At 53.9% G+C, this 10,471-nt stretch overlaps 1 protein-coding gene across 1 annotated transcript; it reads right to left on the bottom strand.

The window, feature by feature from the left end:
- Positions 1-41: 41 nt before the first annotated feature.
- Positions 42-9,156, bottom strand: TAS1R1 (taste 1 receptor member 1). Its single transcript, XM_027607243.2, is given in 8 exon segments — positions 42-997; positions 999-1,299; positions 2,272-2,392; positions 2,681-2,893; positions 3,722-4,474; positions 6,834-7,087; positions 7,090-7,156; positions 8,962-9,156. Coding segments are annotated over 8 exon segments (2,691 nt in total). The 3' UTR covers positions 42-210.
- Between the last annotated feature and the right edge of the window lie 1,315 nt (positions 9,157-10,471).

Genomic DNA, 10,471 nt, shown 5'->3' with positions numbered 1-10,471 from the left:
CGCCTCCCGGAGTTGCTTGGCAACGCCAAGCTGGGCGCGGACTCTTTCCCCGCTGGGCCGGGTCCCCGGGTTCCGGCTGCGGTTGACCCCGCGGCGCCCTCAGCCTGGAGGAGGTAGCGCCCCACCCTCGTCCCAGACAGCAAGCGCAGCCAGGACGCACATTTCACCGCTTTATTGGCAGCCCGGAGGCCGGGCTGGACTCCCGTGAGCTTACACTGTCCGAGCCAAGGCTGAGGAGTCCAAAGGCCTCCCGGACAGCGCAGGGCGCGCGCGCCTCGCTCGACCCTCGACCCTCGACCCTCGACCCTCGACCCTTGGGGCAGAGGAGGTGTCAGACCCGCCCCCCACCCCCGGGCGTGGCCCTGCCCGCCTCAGCGGTCCGGTGGAGCCGCAGCGCCTCGTGTAGTCCTGGATGGAGGCCTGGAAGTGCTCGGTGCTGTTGAGATCTGGGCGGCACAGGATCACGTAGCACTTGGGGAGGAAATACCCGCTGAAGCCGCCGCTCAGGCTGTTCAGTGCCGCCAGCACGTTGACCGCGGGCAGGTCCTTGCCCTGGTAGACGCTGGCCGTGGTGAAGAAGCCAATCCAGGACACGAAGTTGAGGAGCAGACTGAAGGTGACGGATTTGGCCTCGTTGTAGTTCTCTGGCAGGTCCTTGCCCAGGTAGCTGCAGCCAGAGGCGCTGGCGGACAAGAGGCCGTTGTAGGCGAAAACCAACATGAAGCCCAGGGAGTTGGCCTCTGTGCAATCAAGCACCACCAGCTGAGGGAAGCGCTGGTATTCCCTGGTGGGCAGTGGGGTCCACACCATAAGCCAAGTTAGACAGATGAGCAGCTGGGCCATTGAGCTGATGACCACAAATACTCTGGGACCATGGTTTTGGACCCAGGCATGGTAGAAGGTGGGTACCTTGGCAGAAAACTTGAAGATGAAGACCAGCTGGAAGGAGCGGGTTGTCAGGCAGGACAGGAAGATGGCAAAACCGAGGGCAAAGAGGCAAGCATGTGGGCAGGGTGGGCTCCCCAAAAAAGCCACAGAGCCCACTGCTGCCCCCTGCCAGGGAGCCCAGCATGAAGAAGCACAGCCTGCCCCCAGTTGACCTCACCACGGGGGTGTCTAAGTGCCAGGCAAACAGGCCAGCAGTGCCAGCCAGCAGCAGCAGCAGCAACGTATTAGCTGCCAACAGCACCCAAGAGATAGGGTCATGCCAAGTCAAAAACACCGCGGTGCGTGGGAAGCAGGTTTCGCTTCCCTCGGGTGCCCATTCTTCTTTCCCACAAGGCTGGCAGCTGTGGAGATCTGGAAGGAAAGGCAGAAGGCTCCTGAGAGCTAGATGAGCAGAGCAGGAATGAGGAAGGGAGGCCACGCAGGCCTGCAAGGTGCTGGGAGGGCTATACCACAGGAGCTGGGTGCCTCTGGGCACGGTGAGGTGGGGGTAGCCCTGAGTGGGATCCCGAGGCCAGGTGTTTCCTCAAGATGCCTGTATGAATTACAGAATCTGGAGATGCTTGGGTAGGTTCTGTATGGCTCATGATCCCTTGGGCTTGCAAACCAAGAGGTCCTTAGGGGAGGCCTTACTCTGGTGACTCTGCCACATGCCAGTGAGGCTGTGATCCAATAGGAACAATCAGCCCTGAAGGAAGGGCATTTTCATTTCTCCCCAGCACTTCCCTTAACCAAATCCACCTTCCTCTGCTGCCACTGTGGTTTCTCTGACTCTAAGAACAGAAGAGATGCATTCCCATGGCCACAGAGATAGTAAAAGGAAAGAATGTGGCTCATGGAGTCCAACTCTGGGCTGAGCCCTTAGCTACCCCAATTTGCTCTCTGATCTTGACCTTGCATCACTGAGTATGTTATTTTTTCAGCTGCAGATACAATAATATCTGCATTCAGGCCAAGCTGTTCAAGGTGCTGGCTGTCTTTGGCATGGTCAATAGAAGGGACTTCACACAGATAGCATGGGAGAGTACAAGGGAACATAGCTACATCTGTTTGCATAAAAACGTTGAATTTAAAATAAAATTGCCCCTGTAGGAATTGGGCTGGGAGCTCTCTAGTAAAAGACATAGTGGGTCTGAGGATTTCAACTGGTTGTTTCTGCTTCCTCAGAATTCAGTCTGGCAGCCGGTATTCTCCAACCTGTACCTAACTGGCAGCGAAGTGAGCAAGGCCCTGGTTGTGCACATGTGTGGCCCAAGGGGGATCCCCTCATCTTCTCTGCAGACCCTAGGAGTGCCCAGGCATTCGCCCACTCACTTGGTCACTCACCACTCTTGTTGAGGAAGGTCCCGGCCTCACAGGGCACACACTCAAAGCAACAGTGATGGAAACCCACAATGACTTGCTGGTGTCCTTCAAGACAGTCGCTGGAGCACACAGACTCGGGCACCTGCAAGAAGCCACAGGTGTTCTGTAACCAAATGGACTGGCTCAAGTCGAGGGATGCTCACGTGGAATGGGAAACAACCTCTGTACATCTGCTTTCACAGCTCACTCCCAGGGCAGAGCCCCTGGTTTCGTCAACCTGCAGCAGCCGGCCATCTGCGTGCTGCCCAGGGAGCTGGATAGAGCCACGTTGGCCTGGTACCTGGGCACCCCCTCCTGCTCGTCCACAGTATCCTCAGGCTCCGGGCTACCCGTAAGGCAGTCCCCTTGTGAGTGACCATGTCCCTGTTACCTGGTTGTCCTTCCCGTGCCACCGGATTTTGGTTTTATTTACGTCCGACTGAACTGGAGGCCACGTGGAGGAGCCGATGACCCTGAAGCTCCACTTGGGGCCACTCCAGTCCCAGGCAATTATGTCATAGCTGCTGAGGGGGTCCCCATTGTCATTAAATATCACAGTATCCCCCTGTAGAAGGAAATTCACTTTGCGGATCTGCTCCAGAAGCTGAAATAAACAGGGACCAGGGAGCTGCCATAGATGAAAAGGTCTGTTCCTCCTCAACTGCCCAGACCTGGAAGGCTCAGGAAGCAAGTGCCTGGGGCCTTGTGCTTCTATTTAGGTGGTTTCAGTCCATCTGGAAATTCAGAGCCCTCCTTCCCCTCCAAGGAAGCCCCTCAACCCTCCCAACTAGCCTCCTGAGAGGAAGCTTTTTTTTTTTTTTTAAGATTTTATTTATTTATTTGACAGAGAGAGACAGCGAGAGAGGGAACATAAGCAGGGGGAGTGGGAGAGGGAGAAGCAGGCTTCCCACCAAGCCGGGAGCCTGATGTGGGGCTCAATCCCAGGACCCTGGGATCACAACCTGAGCTGAAGGCAGTTGCTTAACGACTGAGCTACCCAGGCACCCCCTGAGAGGAAGCTTCTAACGAAGGACCCCTTTACAGTGATTTTTAAAGATTTTATTTATTTATTTATTTTGAGAGAGAGAGCATGAGAGGGGGGAGGGTCAGAGGGAGAAGCAGACTCCCTGCTGAGCAGGGAGCCCGAAGTGGGACTCAATCCCGGGACTCCAGGATCATGACCTGAGCCGAAGGCAGTCGCTTAACCAACTGAGCCACCCAGGCGCCCTACAGTGATTTTTAGTTCTGGATCTGAAGCATGGTGAGTGGGAGGGGCTGAGGTTCAGAGAAGTGAAGCCTAAAAGAGGGGATCAGCCCTCTGATCAGTGGTCTTTGTCCCCCACTCCTAGCACTTAGTTGGCCAGAGAGTAATCACTCTGCTTGCCTCAGGAAAGCACCCCATTTCAGGGTGCCAGGGGCTGGTCTACCTTACCTGCCAGGGGTAGACTCGGTCTCTGGAACAGGCTCCGGAGGCACAGCCCGGGAGCTGGTGGAGGCCATGGGCCACTGCGTAGACAGCCCGGTAGGTGTTGTAGGCAGAGCTCATGGAGAAGGCTCCGAGCGTGGGCATCTGCTGTGTCGTGAAAGCCCGACACTCTCTGCAGAGTTGGTTGCTGCTGCACCAGGAGCCCCTGGAGCAAGGCCCATGGGCCCCCTTATCTGCCTGGACATAGGCCTCTTCAAACTCCTTCAGGCCAGGAACAAGCCGCTGCTGGATGGCCACACCCAGCACTGTGCCAATCCCGGGCACGCTGCTGATGTGTCTGGAGATGGCCCAGTCCTCTGAGGCGATCCACACCTTGGCAGTCAGGTTGGCCAGCACCACGGACTCGAAGAACACCCTGGCCAGCTGCCTGCTGGAGAAAATGACCACCACAGTGGTCCTCGCTCGGGCCAGGTGGTGCATCATGCTCTGCATCCTCTCATTCCTCGGGCGGGCAGAGAAGGGTATGATGTCCTTGAAGGCAATGCAGATGCCCTGCTGGGTGGCCTGCTCCTCCAGTGCCTGCACCCCCAGCTGCCCGTAGTGACCGTCACTGCCCATCAGTGAGATCCAGACCCACCCAAACCTCTGCAGCAGCAGCACTATGATCTCCACCTGGTGCTTATCGCTGGGGATGGTGCGCAGAAAGGAGGCGTAATACCGCTTCACTCCGAGCATCACACTGCTGGCCTCGTAGCTGATCTGCGGGGGTTCAGTTCAGCAAGTTCAGCAGCATCAGTCTCAACTCAGGGCCCCCCCACTTCTGCCCCTTTACTGGGCATAGGGGACCCAGGGAGGAGGGACACCTGGTCTCTGCCCCGGCCCTCAAGGAGAGCTCTACTGGACGTAGGAGGCTGACAAGGTACATCTGGAGAAGAGGCAGAAACCCAAGGGGGTTTCTGAGAGAGGAAGGGGAAAGGAACAAAAGCACAGAGTGAGTGAAATGTGAGTGATATGACCCAGGAGGTCATATGCGGATGCCCATGCCAGGAGAAGGAGCACCAAATTAGGTGTGTCTGGTCAGATCAGGAGGCCTTAAATGTCATGCTCAGAGACTTGGTCTTTATCTGTAGGCCATGGGGAGCCCCTAAATGTTTAGGCAGAGAAGTGATATGTTATGACTTGTATTTTAGGAGTGTATCTCTGATTTCAGTGAGGAATGTGTTAGAAAAGGCTCAAGACCAGAGTCGAGGAGAACCCCTAGAAGGCTGATGGAATTGTCTAGATGAGAGAGAGCTTGGTGGTCTGAGTTAGAGCTGTGGCAGTGATGATGGAGAAGAGGGGATGGACTGGGCAGCATTTAGAAAGTAAAAGCAGAGGCCATGGTGATGGGCTAACTGTGGGGGTGGGGGGGCAGAGAAACATGGGTAGGCCTGCCAGGTTCCTGACTTGAGTAGAGAGGCAGGTGGGCAGGAGGGGGGTTGCAGGAAGAAAAGAGACTCCAGTTGTCTAGGGAGGTAAGCTGTTTGGGGCCTGCTCGGTCCATGCAGTGGAGACCCTGGATGAGCATCCAGAAAGGAGGCTCAGAACTTAGAACACAGGACAGAAGCTAGAGAACGGGAAATTGAGCCATGGAGGGGCTCATGGCCTGTGTAGGGGCTCTGAATGAATTGCCCCAAGATACGCCACTTTGGCATGTGGGTTAATTTCCAGTTGGAAATAATTAAGGCACAAAAGACTCAGGAGGAAACGTTTGACATTTCCCCTAACTGCCTAAAAGAATTTAGATAGCTGACCTGCTCCAGGTTAGGGAACTGTCACCATAGATAACTACAATATAACAGGAGCTTGGTGTGGTGGGCAGGGGGGATCTTAGCAAAGTCTGATTTATTAAAATTCCTCTCTATGTCCCATTGTTTCTGGATGGCCTGGCAAACATTTGTTTACTAAACATTTGCTCTCTTTTCTCTTCCTGTGAATTGTCTTCCTCTCCTTTGAAGTCCTAAACCCCTACCAGCTTCTCCTTAGTTCAGAATAGCATATAAGCCTCATTTTGCCTGTCTTTGAACCTCTCACGTTTATGTGGATTCCCTATTCATATGTAATCTTGGCTTTCTCCTGTTAATCTGTCTCTTGTCAATTTAATATTTAGACCAGCCAGAAGAATCTGAAAGAGTAGAGGAAATTTTTTATTCCCAACACCTGCCTGGGAAAGGGAGCATCCTGTACTCTGGGAATCACCCACCTTTTCAGAAGAGGTGGGGAAGAGATTCTCTAAAGGAGACTGAGGAGGAGGGGGGGGCCGTAAGTGAGAGGGGGCAGGTCATAAATGCTGAGGAAAGAATGTCACTGAAGTACTGGTCGGGAATGTCCCAGAGTTGTCACGTCAGGTAAAAAGAGGCTGAGAAGCATTTGTTGGATTTGGAGACCTAGAAAGCCCTCCAGATCACAACAAGAGCAGGAGTGGTGGGGCAGCAGCCAGGGCAGGGGGTTGAGAAGCAAATGACAAGATGGAGAAGCAAACAGGACCAGAGGGCTCTGCAGGTAAGTTTCCACGGAAAGCGGGCAGAGGGAAGACAGTGCTGGGAGCAGGGGTGCCTGAAAGATGGGGAGGAATAAGGCTAGCTTACAGGTGGAGGAGGAAGCCTAGGAGAGGCTGATAAGCAGAGGAGGGGGCGAGGCCCAGGGGCACAGCACTCTGAGTGGGAGACCACACCTCTGAGCCTGAGCCCAGAGGGAGCGGGGGAAGGCAGGAAGGAAGAAGGAGGGCAGGGGAGAAGAGGAGAAGTCTGTGGGGTGGGACACAAAGGGTGTTCCATTCTTCACAAAGAAGACAGAATTGTGGGAGGAGTGTGAAGGGCAGCAGTTTCAAAGGAGAATGGGTTTTCTCAGGAGCACTGAGGCGAGGAGGTTTGGATGCAGCATTTGGGGAGGAAGAAATGCCGGAGTGGGGACTGCGACGTGGCAGGGCCCCCTGCAATGTGACTCATGAGCGGTGACCACCCAGGAGATCCAGGGGGCCAGACTGGCCTTGGGGCCCAGTGATTCCTGCCCACCATTCCCAGCCCGCACTGGACCTGCCAGAAGGGGAGACAGACACACAGTTGGGGCCCCAGTTTGCCAGGGGCACCAGAAAGGGGCTCAGCAGGGCTGCAGTGGTGGCAGCATGGTTGGTGGTGTCGGGTCCAATCACCACCAGGGCAGCAGGGGAGTAGTGGGCAGGGTTTGCTTGGATCTCGATGTGATGCGTCCCCAGTGTGGAGAGCACATTTAGTGTGGCATACACCTTGGCTGACTCTGAGCACACGTCATACAGCTGGTACCCCAGGGTGACGTTAGGCAGCAGGGTCGTGGAATTGTTGATCTCCTCAATGCAAACCTCATGGCCTGGAAGAGGTGGTAGCCATGGCCGTTGAAGCTGTTGCGTCTGTGGAAAAAGCCAAGCTGAGAGCCAAGAAGGGCAAGGCCTTGCTGCAACCCTCTTTGGAGGGTAGAAAGGAAACTCTGAGGTCATCTGTCCAGCCCCCACAACCGTGACCTCAGTGTGGGCCCGGTACCATACACACGGTTGTGTTAACAGGCCTTTGGGTTGGGGGGGGGGGGACAAGTTGGAGAAACCACATCCCATGCCTTCCTGGATAAGCATATTAGCATTGAAAGCCGGATGAAGTCCTATATCGGAGACACGTGCTGTATTAGTGTTCTTTAGAGAAACAAAACCAATTGGATATATATAAAGAAAGAAAGAGGTTATTTTAAGGAATTGGCTCACGTGATTTTGGGGCTGGCAAGTCTGACGTTTGCAGGGCAGGCTGGAAATTCCCTCAATGGTTGATGCTGCAGTCTTGAGTCTGAAGACAGAATTCCTTCCTTTTTAGGGGACTTCAAATCTTTTCTCTTAATGTCTTCAACTGTTTGGATGAGGCCCACCCACACAATGGAAAGTAAGCTGATTTACTCACCCTATTGATTTAAATGTTAACCTTCACAGCAACATCTAGACAGGTGTTTGGCCAAACAACTGGGCACCATACCCTAGCCAGGCTGACACAAAAAGTTAACCACACACCTGTTTAACCTTGTTTAACTAGTGCTTCTCACCAGGACACTCATGAATGTAGTGAGCACCTGTGTTCCTCACTGCCTCTCAGGAACTGCTGGCTGGATCCCAACAGGGACATGGTTCAGCTCTGCTTGAAGAGTGTGCAAGCACATTCCACTTTCCAGCCTCTATGCCTGTTGGAAGGGTCTTCCATCATTTCTTTTTTTTTTTTTAAGACTTTATTTATTTATCTGACAGAGAGAGACACAGCAAGAGAGGGAACACAAGCAAGGGGAGTGGGAGAGGGAGAAGCAGGCTTCCCGCTGAGCAGGGAGCCCGAAGTGGGGCTCGATCCCAGGACCCTGGGATCATGACCTGAGCCGAAGGCAGAGGCCCAACGGCTGAGCCACCCAGGCACCCCTCTTCCATCATTTCTATCACTTCTGTCTTTAAGTCCCTCAGAGGAAACTCAGTGCCTCCCACCATGACACCTTCTCCAGAAGTGGGTGTCCATGTGTCTCCTCTTCCCCAAATCTTCTCTTCCCAGGGTCCTATCTGTAGCTCTTGGGGCCAGTCTTCATGCACTAGGCTTTCCAGAACCTTCCTCCTGTGTGAATCTCAGATGTGCGTCATGTTTAAGGCATCCTGCCACTGAGTCCCGATCCATCCTTGAGCCTTCCCAAATCTGCAACTTGCACAGATGGCAAACAACTTATCTTCTTTAGGAGAAAAGCAGATGTTTTTCTCTACCAAGACTGTCAACTTCACGAAGGCAAGGCACCAATCTAAGATATCTTTGCTAAGCTCCTAAAGCATCTACTGCTGTTTGCCTTCCCTCTCTTCCTCATGGAAAACCACGCTTGCTATCCGGAGACTTGGGAGTTTGAACCTGGAGACGAGTAGGGAGGGCGCAGAAGCCAGGAGAACCATGCTTGCTTAATCCTGGCCACCTCCTTGTGTCACAAAGCCTGGAAACAACTGGAGTGGAATTACCATACAAAGCACTCTAACAGCCAGGACAAAATAACGTATTGCACAGTGCAACCTGAGCAGAAGTCCCAGGGAAGGTCCAGCCAGGGCTTGAAGGTGGTGACCGTAGGATGGGGAGGGACTAGAGGTGGTTCAAGAGGCAGCCCCAGAGGCAGAAAGGGCATGGTCTTCACCAAGGAGGGCAGGCAGAGGTCCTTATAGGCATAGGACCCCTCACTTAACTGTCACAGAGAGTCACTGTGGGCCTGCGTCTCACCCCTGGACAGTGAGAGTGCACAGGGAACAGACCTGCGATGAGGTAATCCCCAGGGTGGCTGAAGTCGGGAGACAGCTCTGTGTTGTGGCAGCTGAGGGCCCAGCAGCAGGAGAGGGAGAGCTGCAGGCTGGCTAGGTGAGCTGCCAGGAGTGACATGCTGGCCAGATGGTCCTGTGCCTGGCATGGCCAAGCAGAGCCCTCTGACCAGGTTGGCTGTTTAAATAGAAGAGACAGCAGCTGCCCAGATGCTTACCAACTTCATGCCTGTGCCAGGGGTGGGGCTGAAACCCAGTTGTAGGAACCAGGCTGCTTGCCTTGACCTTCTGGGCCTGTGGTCCTACTCAGGAACTGGGCAGGGGGAAGGCACAGATGCAAACCAGGTGGCAGCCGCTGACCCCCCCCTGCATGGTTGTGGCTTCTGTCCTTGCTCTGGTGCCTGTGACTTCACCTGGCTCAGAAAGGGAGCCCCAGGGGCACCTGGCTGGCTCAGTGGGTTAAACAACTGAATCTGGATCTTGGCGCAGGTCTTGATCTCAGGGTCTTGAGTTAAAGCCCCACGCTGGGCTACACTTTGGGCATGGAATCTGTAGAAAGAAAGAGAGAGAGAGAGAGAAAGAAAGGAAGAAAGGAAGAAAGGAAAAAAGGAAGAAAGGAAGAAAGGAAAGAAAGAAAGAAAGAGAGAGAGAAAGAAAGAAAGAAAGAAAGAAAGAAAGAAAGAAAGAAAGAAAGAAAGAAAAAGAAAGAAAAAGAAAGAAAGAAAGAAAGAAAAAGGAAGGAAGAAAGAAAGAAAGAAAAAGAAAGGAAAGAAAGAAAGAAAGAAAAGAAAGAAAGAAAAAGAAAGAAAGAAAGAAAAAAAAAGAAAGAAAGAAAGAAAAAAAGAAAAAGAAAGAAAGGGAGCTCTGGCATTTGGGAGATGATGGTCAGAGGAAGGAGGCAGGGACACAGCTTCTTTGGGGGACAGAATGTGGAGGGGCTCCGGGTTTTGGAGCCTTTTACCCGGGCCTCAGTTTGCCAAATGAGACATGGCTTTGAGTTGACCTCCTCCCAGCCTTAGTTTTCGGACACTGAAAGTTTGAGTGAATCATTGTGGGTTTGCCTTGTTATCCAGGGTGGCTCCCCTCAGCCCAAAGACAACTGCATGCAAACACAGTATGCAAATAGACCGGTTTTGCTTAAACTGCCAATCCCGGTTCTTTTTCTGCAAGAAAAATTCCAAGTAGATTTCCGGAGAGGCGGCCCAGGACTCAAAGCCGGGTATCTGGCCGGGGTGGGGCTTTTGCATAATGTAAATGAAGCCCTCGGAGGGACGGCCCGGTGGGGTGTGGCCAAGGCTGCTGCCCCTGAAGCCCCCAGGCCGGCGGGAGCCTCCGAGGGGCCGGCGGAGGCCCAGGTGCACTGCTGGGGCCGCCGGCAGAGGGCGCTCGCGGCACCCAGGCCACTTCTTTCAGCCTCTCGACGGGCCGCGGGGCGG

Source organism: Zalophus californianus, chromosome 4 (assembly GCF_009762305.2).
Source record: "Zalophus californianus isolate mZalCal1 chromosome 4, mZalCal1.pri.v2, whole genome shotgun sequence".
NCBI lineage: Eukaryota > Metazoa > Chordata > Mammalia > Carnivora > Otariidae > Zalophus > Zalophus californianus.
The sequence above is the reverse complement of the archived record's forward strand: the minus strand, read 5'-3'. Positions and strand labels throughout refer to the sequence as shown.